Below are 23,922 nucleotides of genomic sequence, written 5' to 3'. Positions count from 1 at the left end.
AACATTCATGTACACGTTTTTGGGTAGACATATGTTTTCAGTTCTCTTGGGCAGATAACCAGCCATAAGGCCAGCTTCTTTCCAATGCCTTTTGGCCCATCAGCACATCAAGACAGGCCCCCACAGGGCTGCACTCTCCTTCTGGGTGGGTAGACTCAAGTTCCAGACTCCCTGCTGTTAGCATCTGGGTCCTGGGGCATCTGAGCTCTGAGGACAGTCAGGAGGCCTGCAGACTAAAGGAGGAAGGTCTTATTTACCCAAACTAGGATACTTGTAGATCATGAAAGAAAAAGAGAACAATCATGTCACCAAAACTAAAAAAGAGAAGAACCATGAGGGGCCATTGCTTCAGTCCAGAATCAAACACTTTAATTGCCTCTACAAAGTCCTTACTGAGTGCTCCTGGAGGCCTCAAGGGAAGGGGAATTTTCTGTAGCCCAGACAGACCCTCTAGGTTAAAAAGAATCAGATATGTATTAGCTGGGGAGTTTGAAATCTATCTCCTTGTGATGTCCACCTTTGGGCCGTACAGAACAGTCTGCTCACTGTTAACCAAGGGGGCTTCTCAGAAGTCTGAAGGCAGGACTCATTGTACTCAACTACCTTCTCTTCTATATACCCCTAAAATCTTCCCTTCAACTAAAGGCAATCAATTCTTCCTGTTATAAAGCCCAATTACTGAGCCCTGTAAAGGGCCTTATACTAAATCCCAAGAGGAAATGAATCAACATATCCCTCTCACAGATGAAGTAACTGAACCTCAGCTTGGCTTTAAAGATCTCTCCGCTCAGTATCCAGGTGCCATCACTTTTACATGAAATGCAAAATAAACCACCTACCGGCTTTGGTGGCTCTCCCACAGCTGCTTCAAACCTTGGGCAGCCAAGCCTTCCAGAATGAGGAGGTGCATCTTCCCATCCAGCAGGTGGAAGCCAGTGAGAACATCCAGGTCCTGCATTTCCTGGATCTTCACCCGCATCTTAAAAGCTGCCAGGACATGTTGGATGTTGTTGATAGGGTAGGAGTCCAGATCAAGGGCCTTGGCGTTGATCCTGGTGATATCCTGTAGCAGACTGTATAGGAGGAGGATCTCCCTGGAGTCAAATACAAAAATGATGCAGCCAAACTGGGTCCTTGTGAGGCCTGGACCAGGGGCTTCTGCCCTGGTTTGCAGCGGCACTGCAATGTCCACTCGCAGCTTGAGCAGGGAGTTGGCATCTAGGTAGTTGCCCGTGGGCATTGGGCCATGATGGAGGCCATTGGCAGGGACCTGAAACCCGACAACCTTCCTGCTCCTGCTGATCTGACCATGTTGAATGGGTTTGGGTTCACAGCTGTGGATGGGGACAACCAGGTTCAAGTACTTGTGGCCAAGCAGGAGATCAGAAAAACTGACCTGAGCGACCCCATGAGGGTCCCACATCTTGTTTTGGGATTCAAAGGGGTTGTTCTCTGTCGCTTTGAGAGAGATGAGGGCCTGGAAGTTGAGGTATGAATCCAGAGGGTCCTCCCCAAACAGGGTGGGCTTCTGGGAATAATCCTCTGACTTGCGGTCCCGGTCGTGAACTTCCACCACCATGGGAGGGCCTTCCAGGTATTCCCTCAGGTCACTGGGGTGAATTGCCCCAAGGAAGATGACATTAATGTCCTGGAAGGAGACATGGCTTCCATGAGGCTTCCCCTCAGTCTGGTGCACCGGAGTCTTATGGAACTGGTACCTGCAGTACACAGGAGTGCAGAGCCTCTATGAGAGAGCAAAGAGATATCAGGGCACTGGGCTGCAGTGGCAGTCACTCTATCTCCCCTCTAAAGGAAGGCTCCCAGTAGAGGAGGCTCAAATAACACCTGTAGCCCGTGGGTTTCCTCATCCACAAAATACTGATGAGAGAGGCTGCTCTGCAAGGCATTCCAACCCAGGACTGGGTGACATATGTGAAAGCACCCAAATGGTGGCTGGCACAAGAAAAGGGCTCAATAAGTATTATTCACTATTTCTTCCTCCCAAACAGTGAGTGCCACGAAGATGGCCATATGTCTTTTTCATATCTATGTTTCTAGCTCTTATCCCGAAGGCTAGGCAAAGAAAAGGTGGACAGAAGTAAACCATATTTTCTAGACATACATTTGGGGGACAGTTGGCACAGGCTCACCTTTAGCATATTAAGTATCCAAGTAGAAAACTGTGACAAGAGGAAGAAGACTCAGAAGTTTAAGGCTTAAGAGGGCATGGAAAATGAAATGGAAAGGAGGGCAGAGCTGTGTTGAGGCAGAAAACCAGGAATCTTGCATGTTTTAAGTTAACTGTTACACAAGTTTGTGGTCCAAATTCATATTCCAAATTCAGCATCAAATTTACACTGATGCTGAAAATTTATTTTTAAACACACCTGGGTTGGTAGCACTCCCAGGTACCTGGAAGAAGTAATTAAGAGACATTTCTGAAAAAATCCACTTTCAACCTAGGCCTCAAAGAATTCCCACAGAGAAAGTTCGATTGAGAGTGAGAGCACAGTAAAAATCACAAAACACCTAAGGCGAAAAGTACTACTAGCAAAATCAGATGCACAAAGTCATAAAGTATTAGAGTGATCAGATACATAAAACAAATAATTTGTTAGGTTTTAAAATATTTTTAATTATCAAGGTCAAATCTATTGGAATTCTATTTACTAGCAACAAATAATTTAAAAATGAAAAAATTTAAACATCACCTACAATAGCATGAAACCTAAAATGCCTAAGGGGAAATTAAGTGGAAGATGTATGAGACCTATATACTGATAACTATGAAATAATGCAGACAGAAATTAAAGAAAATCTATATAGAGAAATATACCATTTTCATGATCAAAAGTACAATTAATTCTAGATGAATCATAGACCTAAACATAAAACCTAAAATTATGCATCTACAAGACAAAAACATAAGAAAGTATCTTCATGAACTTGGGGTGGGAAAGATTTATTGACAAGATACAAAAAGCATTAGTCATAACAGAAAAAGTTGATAACACAGACTTTATGAAACACACTATTAAGAAAGTTAAATTTAAGCCCCAGACTGGCAGTAAATTGTACAGTACATATATACTTGACAAAGGACTTATATCCAGAATATAAAGAACATCTAGAAAACAATAATTTAAAAAGAAACAAAATAGCAAGAGGAACTTTCAAATTTGTATAAATGGAGTAAAAGCACACCTTGCATCTCCCAGCAAATGCAACTAAAAACCTTAGACTGAATGCATGAAGCAGCTATTAGAGGACTCTGAAAAGTAAAAGGTAATGGGTAGATTGGTGAAGGAGACCAAGCTCATTGAGTTTCCTGGGTTTAATTTTCCTCCCATATGTCACTGACTGAACTCAAAGGAAGCCTGAATCCCAGAATTGTATTTCACGTGTGGAGAGAGAGCTCTAAAAGAAAGAATGAGGGGAAATTCCCTGTTGATTTTTTCTCCTGGCCCTGTCCTTAGGTAAGTTCAATTTCCAAAGCTGTGATCTGGTGGCAGTGACAGCATCTGGGCAGGCACCTAAAAATCTGAGAGAAGGGAATCCTCTTTGATTATAGGGACTGTGATGTAAAGAGTGTGTGGAAAATCCTCATAATAGCTTTGTCTTTAAATGTCTTTCCACCATTTGTCCTCAGAGGCTGACACAGTCTCAGTAAGGGCATGTTAGAGGGGTAACACCAAAGCTCCACCTTTCGAACCAGCAGATCACAAAGAGGACTCCTTTGGAGATGAAGAGTGTGGAAAGGGGAGGAAACAAAATAGGGATTCCATAAACTCATATGTAAGCTCATGGGCTTATTTCTGAACTGTTCATATATGGATCTGACCTTAAGCAGCATACCAGTGGTTTTGAGAACCAAACTGCAGGGCATACCAATGCACAGGACTCAGAGTAGTGGCACCTGAGTAGTGTACATGCTGGACAGATTTGAATATCACTAAAAAATCTTTGAAAACTGAACTGACTTTAAAATCACAGTACACAGAGGGTGACTTGGAACTTGCAGCTTGACCCTAACTGAGCCTATTGCCTAATAAAACAAAAAAGCCAACATTCTTTATAGGATTTAACCAAGACTCAAGAGTCTCATAACATAATATTCAAAATGTCTAAGATACAATCCAAAATTACTTCACATACAAAGAACTGGGAATCTTGACCAATTATCAAGGGGAGAGACAACCAAAAGACACCAACCCTGAAATGACTCAAACATTAGAATTATCATATACAGACTTTAAGACCACTATTATAATCATGTTCCAAGAATTACAACAAACACTCTTAAAACTACTGGAAGGTAGTCAGTCTCAGTGAATAGAAACTATAGTGCAGAAACAAATAGAAATTTTAGAACTAAACAATACAAAAACTGATATAAAAAATTTGCTGGGTGGTCTAAAACCAAGATGGAGATGGCAGAGGAAAGATAAGTAAATTCAAAGCTAGATCAATAAAAAGTATGTAACCTGAACACATAGAAAAAAAAAGATTGAAAATTAAAAAGTAAACAGAGACTCAGGAACCAATGGGACAATAGCAAAAAGGCTATTTGAAAAAAAAAGGAAAACAAAGGCAAAGTGCTGGCCTATTTAGTTCCAGGTGAGTGCTCTCTTCCTTACTCACAGAAGGCCACCTTCACTGTTTCCTCACATGTTTATGTTTCCTTCACTGTTTCCTTGCCATGTGTACATGGGTATGTGGGGTAGGGCAGAGAACTCTTCCTCTTCTTATATTCACTAATTAGTGACTCCCATCACGAGGGTCACATCCTCATGATTTAACCTAGCTCTAATTACTGCCAAAGGCCCATGTCCAAATACCATCACATTGGGGGTTAGGCCTTCAAATATGAATTTGGGGTGACACAATTCAGTCCATGATAGTATAGAACAGCACAAGACAGCCCATTTCCTAAGTATAACAGGGCTTATCTCTTCCTCCTTCTTTCTAATGACTCATCAGAGTCCCAGCAGGCGAGGAGAAAAGATATTTGTAAAAAGATATTTGAGGAAATAATGTCTGAAGGTCTCTCAATTTTGACAAAAGGCATAAAATTAGAGAGTCAAGAAACTCAGTCAGTCCCGTCAGGATAAACTCAAAGAAACACATACCCAGACACAGCCTCAATGCTTGAAAGTAGCCAGAGAAAAATGATGCATTACTCCTAGGAGAACAACAATTCAAATAACTGGATTTCTCCTCAGAAACTATGGAGGCTATAATAGAGTAGAACAAAATTTTTACAGAGCTGAGAAAGAAAATAACTTTCCACCCAGAATTCTAAATCTAGTGAAAATATACTTCAGGGATAAAGGTGGAATGAAGACATTTGCATATGAAAAAAAACTAGGAGACAATTTGTTTCTAGAAGACATGCTATAAAAGACATGCTACTGTATGATTCCATTTATATGATATTCTAGAAAAGTGAAAACTATAAAAATGGAAAAAGATCAGTAGTTTCCAGATGTTAGAGGTGAGAGTGGAGTTCGCTAGAAAGGGGAAGCATGAAGAAGAGATTAGAGATTGCAAGGAGTAAGGGAAGACTTCTGGAATGTTATAAGTAATGTTATATTTCTGTGAGAAAATATTTTTAAAAACTTAATCTCCATCCCACTGGAAAAAAATTAAAAATCTCAACAGAAAGCTTAAATAACAGATTAGAAAAAAAATGAAACTAAAGATACAAATAAGTAGAAGGATATACTGTGCTCATGGTAGAAAGAATTAATATTATAAAAATGCCCAGACTACCCAAAGCAATCTACAGATTTAATGCAATCCCTACCAAAACGCCAGTGGCATTTTTTTTCACAGAATAAGAACAGATAATCCTAAAATTCATATGGAACTACAAAAGAAACAAAATAGCCACAGCAATCTTGAGAAAGAAAAACAAAGTTGGAGGTGTCATACTACCTGATTATCAAACTGTACTACAAAACTATAATAACCAAAACAGCACAATACTGGCATGAAAACAGACACATAGATCAATGGAACAGAATAGAGAGTCCAGAAATAAACCCATCCCTATATGGTCAATTAATCTATGACAAAGGAGGCAAGAATATAAAATGGGGTAAAAACAGTCTGTTCAATAAATCGTGTTGGGAAAACTGGACAGATACATGCAAACCAATGAAACCAGACCACTTTCTTACACCATATACAAGAATAAACTTAAAATGTATTAAAGACTTAAGTATACGACCCCAAGCCATAAAACTCCTAGGAGAAAACACAGGGAGTAAACTTTTCAAAATCACTACTAGCAATACATTTTTTTGTGGATATGTCTCCTCGAGCAAGGGAAACAAAAGAAAAACTAAATAAATGGGATTACATGAAACTAAAAATGTTTTGCACAGTGAAGGAAACCATCAACAAATGACACTCTACTGAATGGCAGAAAATATTCACCAATGATACATCCAATGAGGGGTTAACATCCAAAATACATTAGAAACTCATTCAACTTAACACCAAAACCCCCACCCCAAACAATTAGATTTAAAAATGGGCAGAAGGCATTGAATAGACATTTGTCCAAAGAGGACAGACAGATGGCCAATAGCCATGTAAAAAAATGCTCAACATCACTAATCATCAGAGAAATGCAAATTAAAACTACAATGAGATATCACCTCACCCCAGTCAGAATGGCTATCATCAGCAAGACAAATAGTAACAAGTGGTGCAAAGGCTGTGGAGAAAAAGGAACCCTCATACACTGTTGGTGGGAATGCAGACTGGTGCAGCCGTTATGGAAGGCAGTGTGGAGGTTCCTCAAAACATTAAAAATAGAATTACCGTATGACCCAGCAATCCCTCTCCTGGGTATCTACCCCATAAAATCTGAAAATATTTATCTGTAAAGACACATGTGCTCCGATGTTCATTGCAGCTTTATTTACGGTGGCCAAGACCAAAGTATCCTTTGATAGATGACGGGTAAAGAAGATGTGGTATATATACACAATGGAGTACTATTCTGCCATAAGAAAAGATGAAATAGTGCCATTCACAACAACGTGGATGGATCTTGAGATTATTATGCTGAGCAAAATATGTCAGACAGAAAAAGTGGAGAACTATATGATTTCACTGATATGTGGGAATATAAAACTGAAAACTACAAAGGAACAAGACAAACAAATGAAGAAACCTAAAGTCATAGACACAGACAATAGTTTAGTGGTTACCAGAGGGTAAGGGGGGACAGGGGTGGTAGATGAGGGTAAACAGGATCAAATATATGGTGATGGAAGAATGGACTCTGAGTGGTGAACACACAACATGATATACAGATGATGCATTACAAAATTATACACTTGAAACCAATGTAACTTTACAAACGTCAACCCAATAAACGTTAATTTAAAAAGACTAAAAAGTAAAATTGTTTTACTAAAAAATAAAAGAAGTAGAAGAGGTGATACATATTTACAATGGAATATAACTCCAGCTATAAAATAGAATGAAATCTTAACACTTGCAACAACATGGGTGGACCTAGAGGGTATACACTTAATATAACATTAAGGCCAAAGGTTGTAAAAACAAGAAAAAATAAATAAAATTGCTACTGCAACTCGGAAATGAACTCACAGCATAGATAGGGATAATTTGTGACAACAAAAACATAAAAGGGAAGGGGGTAAAGTTTGAATTTGCAAAGGGGAATAGAGATAAGATGCATGCAGAAGAAAAAGGAATACTGTATACATGAAACTTTCTTTTCCATAAACTTAATGGTAACCACACACAAAAACATCCACCACTGCGACACAAAATACAAAAAAGAGGAAACAGGATGTCATATAAATGGTGGCCTGAGGTGAGCCTCTTGATACCTCCCCTGGAATTTACAACAAATTGAACAACTATAATTCCACAAAACACTCCCTGCACAGCAAACAGAGAAGACTAAGAGGTGCACAATTGAAATCATCTAAAGGTGGGCAAATTGGGTGAGCAAGAGGAGGTGGAAAGGAGAAAGTGCGGAGATATGGGCCGCACGGGCACAGGACGCAGACTGGAGCTCGGAGCTCCCTGCATTCCAGAACTACCGCAGCCACAGAAGAGGAAAGACTGCTAGTACTGCGTTTATGGCCCACAGTCGCACCTGAGGGATCAGTATATAACACAGCTGAATCCCACCCTCACTGCAGAGACCTTGGAACAAAGACTAAGGGAAGAAGGGTGAAAATGGCACTTTAAGCCCTCACTGCCAAACAGAGGATGGAAGACATGGGCACAGAGCCTAGCTGCCCCTTCCCCACCCTCCCAGAACTCGCCCCATCCCCACCGGCCAGTGCTAGAAGTGAAACAGTAGCAATGGCAGATCAAAAGAACAGAGTATTTGCAGTTCTGAGAACTGCGGCCCACAGCCATGGACTCTCACCCAACTAGCTCCAGCGAAGAGGAAGGAGACTTGGATGCAGGACTGACTCTGCTGGTGGTCGCTGCCATTGCTCAGAGCCATCACTCACAACCCACTCTGCCACTGCCCCCACTTATCTGGGTGGATCCCTGCAAGGGTAAACAGAGCTGATGAAACACATGGGCTCTGAATCTGGTGCAGGAAGACCTTCAGACTTCAGAAGCTCTCCACATCCCCCAAGGGAGGTGGTGACCTGAGACCCAGGTGACCTGCTCACAGAAGAGAAGCCCACCTTCCAAGGAATACCCCCATAGTGTGAGAAGCCAGAACAGTGCAGAGAAAATATACCACTACAGCGTGAGAGAGAATAACAGGCTGCAGTCAGAGAAAAAATAAACCATTCTACCAACACCTACTGGAAAACAAAAGAAAGTCCCCTTCCTACCAATCTGTTGCAGAAAACACTCCTGTAGATGTCTAGGAAGAGAAATAATAATTCATTAATTGCCAAGAATAACCAAGGTAACAAGCCAGCTCAGAAAGAAAACGAAAAGTCTCCAAAAAATGAACTTAAAGACATGGAAATATGTGACTTAAATGACAGAGAATTCAAGATTGCAGCTTTGAAAAAACTCAATGAGATGTAAGAAAACACAAACAGGCAGTTTAATGAACTCAGAAACTCAAAGAACAAAGTGAACATTTGACCAAAGAGGTTGAAATTAAAAAAAAAAGCAAAACACAACCAAACAATTTCTGGAGATTAAGACTCAATGAAAGAGGGGCCGGCCAGGTGGCTCAGGGGGTTAGAGCTAACTCTGAAGGCTGCCGGTTCGATTCCCACATGGGCCAGTGGGCTCTCAACCACAAGGTTGCCGGTTCAACTCCTCGAGTCCCGCAAGGGATGGTGGGCTCCGCCCCCTGCAACTAAGATTGAACACAACACCTTGAGATGAGCTGCCTCCCAGATGGTTCAGTTGGTTGGAACACATCCTTTCAACCACAAGGTTGCCAGTTCGATTCCTCGACTCCTGCAAGGGATGGTGGGCAACTAAAATTGAACACAGCACCTTGAGCTGAGCTGCCACTGAGCACCCGGATGGCTCAGTTGGTTGGAGCGCAACCTCTCAACCACAAGGTTGCCAGTTCGATTCCTCGACTCACACAAGGGATGGTGGGCTGTGCCCCCTGCAGCTAGAAACGGCAAGTGGACCTGGAGCTGAGCCGCACCCTCCACAACTAAGATTGAAAAGACAACAACTTGACTTGGAAAAAAGGCCTGGAGTACACACTGTTCCCCAATAAAGTCCTGTTCCCCTTCCCCAATAAAATCTTTAAAAAAAAAAAAGACTCAATGAAAGAAATGAAGGATGAAATAGCCAGCTTAGGGAATAGAGTCGACCAGATGGAGGAAAGAATCAGTGACTTCGAAGACAGAAATCTGGATAGACACAGATCGAAGGAGAGAGAGACTTGAGAGTTAAAAGAAATGAAAGAAGTTTACAAGAACTTTCTGACTCCATCAGAAAGAGCAATATAAGAATAATGGGCATACCAGGAGGAGAAGAAAGGGAGAAGGGAACAGAGAGTATATTCACACATATAGTCGATGAGAACTTCCCAAACTTCTGGAAAGAACCAGGTCCTTGAATCCAAGAAGCAAATAGAACACCTAATTACCTCAATCCCAATAGTCCTTCTCCAAGACTCATAGTATTGAAGCTGTCAAAAATTAAAGACAAAGGAAGAATCCTCAAGGCAGCCAGGGAAAAGAAGACAAAGTAAAGACCATTCAGTTCTCATCAGATTTTTCAGCAGAAACTCTACAAGCCAGGAGGGAGTGGAATCAAATATTCAAACTATTGAAAGAGAGAAATTATGAGTTAAGAATAATATATCCAGCAAAGATATCTTTTATATATGAAGGAGGAATAAAGACCTTTCCAGACATACAAAAGCTGAGGGAATTTTCTACCGCATGATCAGTATACCACTATACTGAATGTATGACAAGAAATACTGAAGGAAGCTATTCAACCTGAAACAAAAAAACCAAAAGAATACAAAACCATGAGTAGTATTATGAAAAGACAGAAGCAGGAAATGGCAACCCTTACACCAAATAGACACTACTGTATACACTTAAACATAACATACAGGGTAAGAAGGAAAAAAATAATTAAAAAAAGAGGAAAAAGACAACTTGTTACTGCAGTGCAGAAATCAACTCACAACATAAATAGACATAAGTTGTAACAACAAAAACATAAACAAAAATGTAAAGGTCTGAAGTGGTACAAGGGAATGGAGAGGGGAAGCATGCTGCAGAAAATGGAATACTCTAAATATGAAACTTGATTTTACATCAACTTAATGGTAAAATAAACAGTAAAAAAAATCCAGACCTAAAATATATAACACAACAAAAGAAGAAACAGGAAAAATCACAGAACACCACAACACTGGAATAATAGACAGCAACAAAAAGGCAAAGAAATAATGGAGACACATTCCTACCAGAAAACCAAAGACAAAATGATAGGAAATCCTCATCTATCAAAAATCACTTCAAATGCAGATGTACTGAACTCACCAATAAAAAGGCACAGAGTAGCAGACTGGATCAAAAAAATATCCCAACCATATGCTGCCTCTAAGAGACACATCTCAGCTACAAGGACAAATATAGATTCAGAGTGAAAGGGTGGAAACTGACACTCCAAGCAAATAGTATTCAGAGAAAATCAGGTGTAGGCATACTGATATGAGACGAAACAGACTTCAGGATAAAAAAGGTAACAAGAGACAAAGACGGATATTTCATAATGATAAACAGGACTATATAACAAGAAGACATAACAGTCATCAATATTTATGCCCCCAATCAGGGAGCACCGAAATATACCAAGCAACTACTAACAGAACTAAAGGGAGAAATTGACCAAAACACAATTATAGTAGAAAACCTAAATACATCATTAATCGCTATGGATGGATCATCCAAACAGAAAATAAATAAGGAAATATCAGCCCTAAATGACACATTAGATGAAATAGAGCACTTCATCCTAGAACATCAGACTATACGTTCTTTTCTAGTGTACATGGAATATTCTCAAGGATAGACCACACATTGGGACATAAAACTAGCCTCAGCAAATTTAAGAAGATTGAAATCATACCAAGCATATTCTCTGATCACAAGGCTTTGAAATTGGATATCAACTGCAAAAGAAAGCAAGAAAAATCACAAATATGTGGAGATTAAACAACATACTTTTAAAGAATGACAGGGTCAAAGAAGAAATAAGAGGAGACAACAAAGAATACATAGAAACAAATGAGAATGAAATTATATCCTACCAAAATTTTTAGGATGCAGTGAAAGCAGTTTTAAGATGGAGATTTATATCATTACAGGCCTATCTCAAGAAAGAAGAGAAATCCCAGATAAATAACCTCATGTTACACCTTAAAGAACTAGAAAAATAACAAAATAAAACTGAAAATCAGCAGAAGGCAGGAAATAATGCAAATCAGAGCAGAACTAAAAGAAAGAGAGAACAAAAAGACAATAGACAAAATTAATGCAAGAAAGACCCGATTCTTTGAAAAGATTAATAAAATTGACAAACCCTAGGCTAGACTCTCTAAGATAAACAGAAAAGACACAAATATCCAAAAGCAGAAATGAAATATGGGGAGTTACCAAGGATGCCACAGAAATACAAAGAATCATCCAAGAATACTAAGAAGGACTATATGCCACCAAATTCAATAACCTAGAAGAAATGGACAAGTTCTTAGAAACATATAGCATTCCTAGGCTGAACCATGAAGAACTGGAAAATCTAAACAGACCGATCACCAGTAATGAATTTGAATCAGTCATCCAAAACCTTCCCAAAAGCAAAAATCCTGGACCAGATGGCTTCACTAGTGAATTCTACCAGACCTTCTTGCATCTCGTTGAGTTTTTTCAGACCTGCAATCTTGAATTCCCTGTCATTTAAGTCACATATTTCCATATCTTTAAGTTCATTTTCTGGAGACTTTTCATTTTCTATCTGAGCTGTCTCGTTACCTTGGTTATTCATGGAAATTAATGATTTATTATTTCTCTTCCTAGACATCTACAGGAGTGGGTTCTGCAATTTTGTTTATCTTTTCAAAGAACCTCCTCTTGGTTTCTGTTGCGTCCCGTGCAACGAGGGTTGTGGGGAGTGAGAAGGGCAGCGCAGGGTTAAGAAAGACAGTAGCTAAGAATAGTGTGCAAGCGGGGCCAAGCGACTCCAGCCTCAAGGACTGAGCTCCGAATCGGCCTATGCACAGCTTTTATTAGTTAGGTGGGGAAGTAAAGGAGATAAAGCTTGTCAATCTCAAGCTCTGTGAATCCCACACATCATAATAGGAAACTGAATCAAGCCAATCACCCTTGCCTGCAGGCAGCTGGACCGTAAGTCTCAACTTCCCCAAGGGACAAAACTGTATGCATATGAATAGATGGAGAGCACATCATTGAATCTCTTCCCCTGCAGGTTGTGCAAAGGAATGCAGCCACAGAGGCAGAGGCTCTCCTTAGCCGGGGGAAGGTGGGGGGCTGTGCCCACCTCTATGAACCCCGTGGGTTCTCCTGCTGGTCCCCACTTGACTGCTCCTGGCTTGAGTTGTCCCCCATGTGGGGAATCTTACTCGTCATTGACTGACCAGCCATCTTCCTGGGACCAAACAGGGAGACATAAGGTGCAAACACAAAGGTGAAGCAAAGTCCCTGAAAGGATCTGTCTCACAGACTCTCCTTTCTTTAGGGGCAGGTACAAGGAGACAGACAGATAGGATGCAGTGTGGCAATAGGTTTCATTGATTTGTGTTTTTTTGGTCTCTATTTCATTTTTTGCTCTGATCTTTATTATTTCCTTCCTTGTACTCCCTTTGGGCTTATTTTGTTGTTCTTTTTCCAGTTCCCTTAGGTGTTGATTTGAGATTTTTCTTGCTTCTTTAGATAGGCCTACATTGCTATAAATTTCCCTCTTAGGACTGCTTTCACAGCCTTTCATAGATTTTGGGTTATGTTTTTATTTTCGTTTGTCTCGAGTTATCTTTTGATTTCTTCCTTGATCTCATTGTTGACCTACTTGCTATTTAGTAACATGTTATTCAGCATTCATATATTTTCCGGATTTCTTATAATTCATTTCTAGTTTCATACCACTGTGGTCAGAGAAGATGCTTGATATGATTTCAATCTTCTTAAATTTATTGAGACTTGTTTGTGGCTTAGTATGTGGTCTATCTTGGAAAATTTTCCATGTGCACTTGAAAAGAATGTATATTCTGCAGCTTTGGGGTGAAATGCTCTAAAATATTGATCAAATCTAAATGTTCTAAAGTGTCATTTAGGCCACTGTTTCTGAGTGGATTTTCTGTCTGCAGGTTCTGTCCATTGGTGACAATAAGGAGTAGAAGTCCCCTACCATGACAGTGTTACTGTTGATCTCTGACTTTATGTCAGTCAATATCTGTTTTATATATTTAGGTGCTGATATATTGGGTGCATAGGGTTTACTAGGGTTATATCCTTTTGTTGGATCGACCCCTTTATTATTATGTAGTGCCCTTCTTTGTCTTTTATTGTAGTCTGTATTTTAACGTCTATTTTATCTGAAATAAGTATTGCTACCCCAGTTTTATCATTTCCATTTGCATGAAATACCTTATTCCATCCCTTTATTTTCAGTCTGTGTGTATCATTTGATCTGAGATGAATCTCTTGTATACAGCATATGCATAGTTCCTGTTTTCTTATCCACTCAGCCACTCTATGTTTTGTGGGGTTTTTTTTGACCTTCAAATTACATTTTATTTTTTTATTTTTATTTTTTTATCATTGATTTTTTTTCCTATATTAATCTTTTTTTTAAATTTATTGGGGTGACAATTGTTAGTAAAATTACATAGATTTCAGGTGTACAATTCTGTATCACATCATCTATAAATTACATTGTGTGTTCACCACCCAGAGTCAGTTCTCCTTCCATCACCATATATTTGATCCCCCTTACCCTCATCTCCCACCCTCCACCCCCCCTTACCCTCTGGTAACCACTAAACTATTGTCTGTGTCTATGAGTTTTTTTGTTTTTTTTTTTACTTAGACGTTTATCATTTACATCCCTCACAATGTGGACCCCCCTCCCCCCATCCACTATCCCTCTGACTTCCCACCGAGCCATCACATTTCCACTGTCTCTACTCCCAATGCTGTACTCCGCCTCTTGTAAGTGTATACATATATATATATATATATATATATATATATATATATATATATAATATTATAGTTGGCATTCATTATTGTTCAGCTTCAGGTGTACAGTGCAGTGATCAGGTATCTACATCTTCCCTGAGGTGGTCTCCCAAATGGGACAAGTGTCTATCGGATACCCTACAAAATCTTTGCAACATTATCGATAACGTTCCCCAGATTAATTTTCAAAACCCCATGGCCATTTTGTGGTTACTGACTCTTTTCTAATCCCCTCACCTTCCCCCTTACCCCCACCCCCCGCCCACCTAGCAACCCTCAGTTTTTCCTCTTTGTCTCCAAAACTGTTTCTGATTAGTTCATTCACTTATTCTTTTCTTTAGATTCTGCATATAAATGAGATCATATGGTACTTATCTTTCTCTGTCTGACTTATTTCACTTAACGTAATGTTCTCTAGGTCCATCCATGTTGTTGCAAATGGTAAGATTTCTTTCTTCTTTATGGCTGCGTAGTACTCCATTGTATAAATGTACCACATTTTCTTAATCCAGTCATCTACTGATGGGCATTTCGGTTGTTTCTATGTCTTGGCTATCGTGTATAGTGCTGCAATAAACACAGGAGTGCATAAAGATTTTTGAATTGGAGTTTTGGATTTCTCCGGATAGATACCTAGGAGTGGAATTGCTGGATCATAAGGTAGTTCCATTTTCAGATTTTTGAGATACCTCCATACTGTTTTCCATAGTGGATGCACCAATCTGCAATCCCACTAACAGTGCACAAGCGTTCCCTTTTCTCCACATCCGCGCCAGCACTTGTTGTTTGTTGATTTATTGATGATAGCCATTTTGACTGGGGTGAGGTGGTATCTCATTGTGGTTTTTATTTGCATTTCTCTGATGGTTAGTGAGGTTGAGCATTTCTTCATATGTCTGTTTGCCATCTGTATGTCCTTTTTAGAAAAATGTCTCTTCAAGTCCTCTGCCCATTTTTTAATTGGGTCGTTTGTTTTATGGAGTTGAGTTGAGTGAGTTTTTTATAGATTTGTGATATTAATCCCTTATCAGATATATCATTGGCAAATATCTTTTACCCATTCAGTAGGATCCCTTTTTGTTTTATTGATGGTTTCCTTTGCTGTGAAAAAACTTTTTAGTTTGATGTAATCCCACATGTTTATTTTTTCTCTTACTTCCCTCGCGCTAGGGGATATATCAGTAAAAATCTTACTCCGGGTAATGTCTGTGAAGTTTCTTCCTATATTTTCTTCTAGGTATTTTATGGTTTCAGAGGTTACATTTAAGTCTTTAAGCCATTTTGAATTTATTTTGGTATATGGTGTAAGGAGGTGGTCCAGCTTCATTTTTTTGCATGTGTCTGTCCAGGTTTCCCAGCACCATTTATTGAATAGACTGTCTTTACCCCATCATACATTCTTGCTTCCATTGTCGTAGATTAAATGGCCATATAGGCATGGATTTCTTTCTGGACTCTCTATTCTGTTCCATTGATCTATGTGTCTGTTTTTATGCCAGTACCATGCTGTTTTGATTACTGTAGCCTTGTAGTATAATTTGAAGTCAGGTATTGTTATACCTCCCACTTTGTTCTTATTTCTCAAGATTGCTGAGGCTATCTGGGGTCTTTTATGGTCCCATATAAATTTTAGGATTATATGTTCTATTTCTGTGAAAAACGTCATTGATAGTTTGATAGGAATTGCATTGAATATGTATATTGCCTTAGGCAGTATGGACATTTTAACTATATTAATTCTTCCTATCCATGAACATGATTATGTGTTTCCATCTATTTATATCTTCTTTCATTTCTTTCTTCAGTGTCTTATAATTTTCTAAGTACAGATCTTTTACTTCTTTGGTTAAATTTATTCCCAGGTATTTTATAGTCTTTGGAGCAATTGTAAATGGGATTGCTTTTTTAATTTCTCCTTCTGATGTTTTATTATTGGTATATAAAATTGCAACTGATTTCTGAATATTAATTTGTATCCTGCTACTTTACTAAATTCATCTATCAGCTCTAATAGTTTCTTGGTGGAGTCTTTAGGGTTCTCTATATATAGTATCATATCATCTGCATATAATGATAATTTTACTTCCTCCTTACCAATTTGGATGCCTTTTATTTCTTTTTCTTGTCTGATTGCTGTGGCTAGAACTTCCAGCACTATGTTGAATAGAAGTGGAGATAGTGGGCAACCTTGCCTTGTTCCTGATCTTAGGGGGAATGGTTTTAGCTTTTCCCCATTGAGTATGAGGTTAGCTGTGGGTTTGTCATATATGGCCTTTATTATGTTGAGATATGATTCCCACTTTCTTAAGGGTTTTTATCACAAATGGCTGTTGGATTTTATCAAATGCTTTTTCTGCATCTATTGATATGATCATGTGATTTTTATTTTTCATTTTGTTAATGTGGTGTATCACATTAATTGATTTGCGGATGTTGAACCACTCTTGCATACCAGGGATGAATCCCACTTGATCATGGTGTATGATCTTTTTAATGTATTGCTGAATTCTGTTCGCTAATATTTTGTTGAGGATTTTTGCATCTATGTTTATTAGACATATCAGCCTGTAGTTTTCTTTTTTTGTGGTGTCTTTGTCCGATTTTGGGATCAGGGTGACAGTGGCTTCATAAAAAGTGTTTGGGAGTCTTCCCTCCTTCTGGATTTTTTGGAAGAGCTTGAGGAGAATAGGTGATAATTCTTTTTTGAACGTTTTGTAAAATTCACCTGTAAAGCCATCTGGTCCAGGGCTTTTGTTTGTTGGGAGATTGTTGATTACTGATTCAATTTCCCTGGTGAAATAAGTCTATTCAGGTTTTCTGTTTCTTCTTGAGTTAGCCTTGGAAGGTTGTACGCCTCTAGAAAATAGTCCATTCTTCCATATTGTCAAATTTGTTGGCATATAGTTGCTCATAGTAATTTCTTAAATTTTTTTGTATTTCTGCGGTGTCTGTTGTCACTTCTCCTCTTTCATTTCTGATTTTATTAATTTGGGTCCTCTCTCTCTTTTTTTAAGTGAGTCTGGCTGAAGGTTTGTGAATTTTGTTTATCTTCTCTAAGAACCAACTCTTGGACTCATTGATCTTTTGTATTGTTTTTCTGGTTTCTATTTCATTTATTTCTGCTCTGATCTTTATTATCTCCTTCCTTGTGCTCCCTTTGGGCTTATTTTGCTGTCCTTTTTCCAGATCCCTTAAGTGTGAAGATAAACTGTTGATTAGTGATGTTTCTTGTTTCTTTAGGTAGGCCTGCAATGCTATGAATTTCCCTCTTAGGACTGCTTTCGCGGCATCCCATAGATTTTGGGTCGCCGTGTTTTCATTTTCGTTTGTCTCGAGATATCTTTTGATTTCTTCCTTGATCTCCTGCTTGACCCATTCATTATTTAGTAATAAGTTATTCAGCCTCCATGAATTGGTGTGTCTTCCAGTTTTATTCCTGCCATTCCCTCCCGGCCTTCAATGTTTATGTAGAAAAGTCATTTGATAGTCTTATGGGAGTTCCCTTGTATGTAACCCTCTGTCTTTCTCTTGCTGCTTTTAGGATTCTCTCTTTGTCTTTAAGCTTTGCCATTTTAACTATAATGTGTCTTGGTGTGGACCTGTTTGGGTTTATCCTGGTTGGAACTCTCGGCACTTCCTGGGCTTGTATGTTGGTTTCCTTCATCAGGTTGGGGAAGTTTTCGGACATTATTACTTCAAATATGTTCTCGATCCCTTGCTTCCTCTCTTCACCTTCTGGTATTCCTATGATGCGCATGTTGTTGCACTTGATGTTATCCCAGAGGTCTCTTAAACCATCTTCATTGGGTTTTATCCTTTTTTCTTTCTGTTGTTCTGTTTGCGTGATCTCTGCTACCTTGTCTTCTAAGTCGCTGATTCAATCCTCTGCTTCATCTAACCTGCTGTTAATTCCTTCAAGTGAGTTCTTTATTTCAGTAATTGTGTTCTTTTGTTCTAACTTGCTGTTCATTATGATTTCTACATCCTTCTTTATGTCGTCTCTAAGCTTCTTAAAAATTCTTATCATCAGTGTTCTGAACTCTGTCTCTGATACATTGGTTACCTTTGTTTCATTTGGTTCCATTTCTGGAGGTTTCTTCTGTTCTTTTATTGGGACATGTTTCTTTGTTTCCCCATTCTGGCTCACTCTCTGTGTTTGCTTCGATGTATTAGGTAGATCCCCTAGAGTTCTTAGTTCTTGCTGGGTTATCTTATGTAGTATGTGTCCTTTATATTTGACTTGCACTTCTTCATTCTTCTCCTGTGCGTGTGCTCCAAAGGTGACTCTTGTGTTGTGTATATTGTCCTGTTAAAGAAGATCTTTAATTGCTTTTCTCTTTTGAGTAGGTGGGGTTAATCCTAGGCTGACTCGTTGTGAGACTTGGCTCTGCCCACCGCAGGGTGCTCTGCTGTATGAGAGTTGACCACTTAAATGTGGTTTGGCCTCTATGGGCTCTTGTGCCTGTAGGGAATTCCCTCTGGGTGTGTCACTTGTAGGTCAAACCCTGTAGTACTCTGGTTTGGTCTGGAGTTAGCCTCTGGGTATGTTGAATCTTGTGCCTCTTAAGCTGGGCCCTGGTAGGGCAATTTCAGAACAAAGCAAATCACCAAGCACAACAACAACAACAAAGAAAAAATCAAATACCTTCACATGTAAAAACAACCGACAACCCCCACTCAACACAGGCAAAGATATCAAAGATATAAAGACAAAACAAAACAAAACAAAAAGCAGCGCCAGTTTTGGCTTAAGCCCACCAAGTAATGTCCAGGTTGTCCTCTGCTGTACCAAACAGTCCTCTGCGTATTGTGCAGGCAGAGCCGGTCACCTGGTGCCCAGAGTGACATTGGAACTGCAGATTTAGATGCGTGGGGCTGAGGGGTCTGGATGGTAGTTTCTACAAAGTCAGTGCAGTTTCTGCTCTTGCCTGCACATATGCGCACTGAGAGTGGCACCACCAGCCCTGTGTCTAGTTCTCCTGAGTCTTAGGGCACTTCTTCCTTGTGTGTGTGTGTGTGTGTGTGTGTGTGTGTGTGTGTGTGTGCGCGCGTGCACCTGTGTGTGTGCGTGCGTGCACCTGTGTGTGTGCGTGTGTGGCGGGTGGGAGATTTCTGGGCTGCTGAAAGCCCAGAGCTGCGTCTGCCATGTACTGCTGATCCCTGGAAGTCCCTCTGCAGTTTTAATTGCCCTGCCCTAGGTAGGCCAGAAAGGGTGGGGCTGGGTATGGAGGGGTCTTCTCTCTGCCAGCCCAGCCATGTCACACTCTTCCCGCAGGCCAGAAAAGGTGGTGGCTGGGGGTGGAGGTGTCTCCTCTCTCCTAGCCCAGCAAAAATCACACTCTTCCCAGTCTCTTCCCAGAGCCTGAGCACTAAGGCTCCTGTGTAATCTGACACTACTCCTCAGTTCAGGGGCCAGTTTAAGTCTCTGGAAGGGTGGGGGTAGGATTGGGAGAGTGAGGAGGGGCCCAGGAATGGAGTTTGTGTCCTTTGTCCAACCAAGGGCCCAGCTGGAGGTCTCAGCTGAGGTTACTGCCTCAAATGCTGGATACACTGTCCCCTCGGCAGGAGAGATCAGCTGTGGGACACAGGAAAAGAGGCCACCTCTTGGCTTTTGTGTTCTCTGTTCCATCCTGGGATCCCCTGTGTCTCTGCACCGCAGATGCCGTCTGCCTTTCAGATGCGGGCCACAGATGCGGGCAGCATCTCCAGAGCCACAGGTGCGGGCCACATCTCCACTCCACTCCCTTCCCTCTTCCCCTGCTCGCCCAATTTGCTCACCTTCAAGTAATCCTTGCACGAGACTCTTAGCTGTTCTGCGTGATGAGCAGAGTCCTTTGATGGGTTATAGATGTCCCATTTGTGATAAGATACAGAGGAGAACTCAAAAAGTCTGCCCCGCTGACGCCATTCCTATCTTAAAGTGATTATTGATAGATACATATTGATTGCCATTTTGTTACTCATATTTTTGGTCCTCCTTTGTTAGTTTATTTTCCTCTTTCTTCTGATTAAAAAAGACCTTTTAACATTTCCTGCAATGCTGACTTGGTGGTAATGAATTCCTTTAGCTTATTCTTTTCTGGGAAGCTCTTTATCACTCCTTCAATTTTAAATGATAGCCTTGCTGGGTAGAGCAATATTAATTGTAGGCCTTTGCTTTTCGTCACTTTGAACACCTCCTGCCATTACCTTCTGGCCTGCAGAGTTTCTGTAGAAATGTCAGCTGATAGTCTTATAGGAGTTCCTTTGTATGTAACCTTTGTATACAGTTACTTTGTATGTAACCCATGCCCACTTTTTGTTTATTAACAAAATATTTTTGTTTATTAACAAAAACAAAGCAAGGCAAACCAACCACACCCAAAACCAAATACACTCCCACAAAAACATGACAAACAATGAACAGACAGAACAAATATATCAAAGCAAAAACAGCAGAACAAGTCAGAAAAACAGTAACCAAGGCTATAATAACAAGGCAAACAAACCAGAGAAACAACAACAAAAAAGAAAACATGAAAGAAAAAGGAGGAACACAAAGATGAAAGAGAAACAAAGGAAACAGGAAAAAAAGAAAAAAACAACATAAACAGAAAATGAAACAAAGAAAAAAAAAGGCTCTCTGTCCGCTTGAATCTGCAGATCACTTGGTCAGCAACAGAGTCTCCAGGCAACTCAGCACCAGCTGTGTGGAGGGCAAAGACATGTGCTGGAGGGCCTGGCATGTGCTGGCCTCCCTCTCAGGCTCACAGGCTACTGTGAGCTGCCTACAATTAGCTGTGGTGGGCTCTGGGGCCATGCTCACTACCAAAAATCCCCACGGGTTGCTTTGGGCTATCTGCTGCTGCAAAAACCCTCTATGGCCTGTGGAGGTGGGGCCAGGGCCCAGAGTGCTCCCTCAACGCAGCTCTAGGTGGGTGGGGCAGGCTCTCAGGGCACCATGGGGTATAGTCAGTGGCCCCCACCAAGTCAGAGCAGCGTGCGCTCCTGCACTGGCAACCAGCCCACCAGCCCACACCAACACTCCATGAACGCCTTGGCCAGATTGCGCCTCTGTGCAGCTCCTAGCCCAACACTCTCAGGAAAATTCTCAGGCTCTGCCTGTCTCAATTAGCAGCCTGTGGAGCAGGGAGAGCAGCTCACCAGTCAGGCTGTTCCCTGGCAATGCTGCACAAGCTGTGTAGAGAGCGGGACCCAAGGCAGCATGCACACACATGCACACGCCTGCACCAATTCCACCAGACCAATGTAGACCCGAACCCGACGCTCTGTGGGAGGGTTTAACCCTGAAAAAATGGCCCCTTCCTGTTATCCACTCGTGTGCAAGCTCTACACAGAGGTAGCAATGGTCTCCAAACCTCCAGCTCCTGCGCCAAAGGCGTTCAGTTCAGTCTTTCCCCCACAGACTTCTGGGACTCCGTCTTCCCCCCACTCCCGTCGTGCTATTCGCTCCTTCAGGGACCAGGTGAGTGCTTGCCAGTGAGCAAATCCATGTGCCAGGTCCACAGGAGGGTGACTGGACCTCTAGCCACCCTCCGCCACACTGAGTTGAGCAGAATGAGTCCTCACTGATTTGTACTGCTAGCTATCATGGAACTCTCCTTCCTGGCAGAGGAACTCTGGGCTGGGGAGCCTGGTGTGGGGCCGGAGGGTCTGTCCCCCAACAGGGGAAGCCTTTGCCACTGAGCTGTACCTCCCAGCATTTGCCCTCTCTCCATTGGCCTGGAGTCAGCCTGCCTCACGTCTCTGCCCCTCCTACCACTCTCTATGTGACTTCTTCTTTATATCCTTAGTTTAGTGGTTCTGTTCAGCTATTGTTCAGATGAATCCTGAGGTTGAATGTTGTATAAATTATTTGTAATTTTGGTGTGATCCTGGGAGGCAGTTGGCACAGCGCCTGCCTATTCCGCAATCTTAGCTCTTTCTCAGTAATTTGTAAAGTCTGCTCATTTTTTTTATTGGATTTTTTTCCAGTTACATGAGTTATTTATATATTTTGGATATTAGCCCTTTATCAGAGGTGTTGTTTGCAAATATCTTCTCCCACTCAGTTGGCTGCCTCTTTGTTTTGTTGATGGTTTCTTCTGCTGTGCAGAAGCTTTTTAGTTTGATATAGTCCCATTCATTTATTTTTGCTTTTCCTTCTCTTGCCTTTGAAGTCAAATTCACAAAATCCTCTCTAAGACCAATTCCATAAGTTTAGTAATTATGTTTTCTTCTACACAATTTATTGTTTCAGGTATTTGATCCATTTTGAGTTAATTTTGGTATATGGTGACAAACAGCAGTCTGTTTCATCTTTTTGCAAGTGGCTTTACAATTCTCCCAGCACCATTTATTGAAGAGGCTTTCTTTTCTCCATTCTATGTTTCTGGCTCCTTTGTCAAAAATTGTCGGCCCATATATATGTGGGTTTATTTCTGGGTTTCCAGTTCTATTCCATTGGTCTATTTGTCTCTTTTTCTACCAATACCATGCTGTTTTGATTATTGTCACTTTTTAGTACAAATTGAAAACAGACAGTGTGATACCTCCAGCCTTGTTCTTTTATCTTAGGCTTGCTTTGGCTATTTGGGGGTATTTTGTGATTTCATACAAATCTGATGATTTTTAGTTCTATTTCTTGAAAAAGTGCCATTGGGATTCTGATGGGGATTGCATAATATCTGTATATCGCTTTGGGTAATATGGTCATTTTAACTACGTTGATTCTTCCAATCCATGAACATGGAATATCTTTCCACTTCTTTGTGCCTTCTTTTCTTTTAAAAATGTCTTATAGTTTTCAGTATACAGGTCTTTCACATCCTTGATTAAGTTTATTCCTAGGCATTTTATTCTTTTTGTTGCAATTGCAAAAGGAATTTCTTTTATCAATTTCTTTTTCTGAGATTTCATTGTTAGTACATAGGAATTGATTTTGTACATTGATTTTGTAGCTGGCAACTTGACTGTACTCGTTTATTGTTTCTAATACCTTTTTGGTGGAGTCTTCAGGGTTTTCTATATATAGCATCATGTCATCTGCAAAAAGTGACAGTTTAACTTCTTCATTCTGAATTTGAATGACTTTTATTTCGTTCTCTTGCCTGATTGCTCTAGTTAGGACTTCTAATACTATGTTGAAAAGCAGAAGTGATAATGGACAGCCCTGTCGTTTTTCTGAACGTAGAGTAAAGGGCTTCAGTTTTTCACTAGTAATTATGATATT

The 23,922-nt window shown here is 40.4% G+C and overlaps 1 protein-coding gene across 1 annotated transcript in view; it reads right to left on the bottom strand.

Annotated features, from left to right (window-relative positions):
• Positions 1-23,922, bottom strand: part of CFAP92 (cilia and flagella associated protein 92 (putative)) — a 129,829-nt gene that overhangs the window by 53,367 nt on the left and 52,540 nt on the right. The window contains exon 10 of the mRNA XM_033121420.1: positions 840-1,744. Coding sequence (XP_032977311.1) covers positions 840-1,744 — 905 coding nt within the window. The remainder of the gene's footprint in view (positions 1-839; positions 1,745-23,922) is intronic.

Source organism: Rhinolophus ferrumequinum, chromosome 2, assembly GCF_004115265.2.
Source record: "Rhinolophus ferrumequinum isolate MPI-CBG mRhiFer1 chromosome 2, mRhiFer1_v1.p, whole genome shotgun sequence".
NCBI lineage: Eukaryota > Metazoa > Chordata > Mammalia > Chiroptera > Rhinolophidae > Rhinolophus > Rhinolophus ferrumequinum.
The sequence above is the reverse complement of the archived record's forward strand: the minus strand, read 5'-3'. Positions and strand labels throughout refer to the sequence as shown.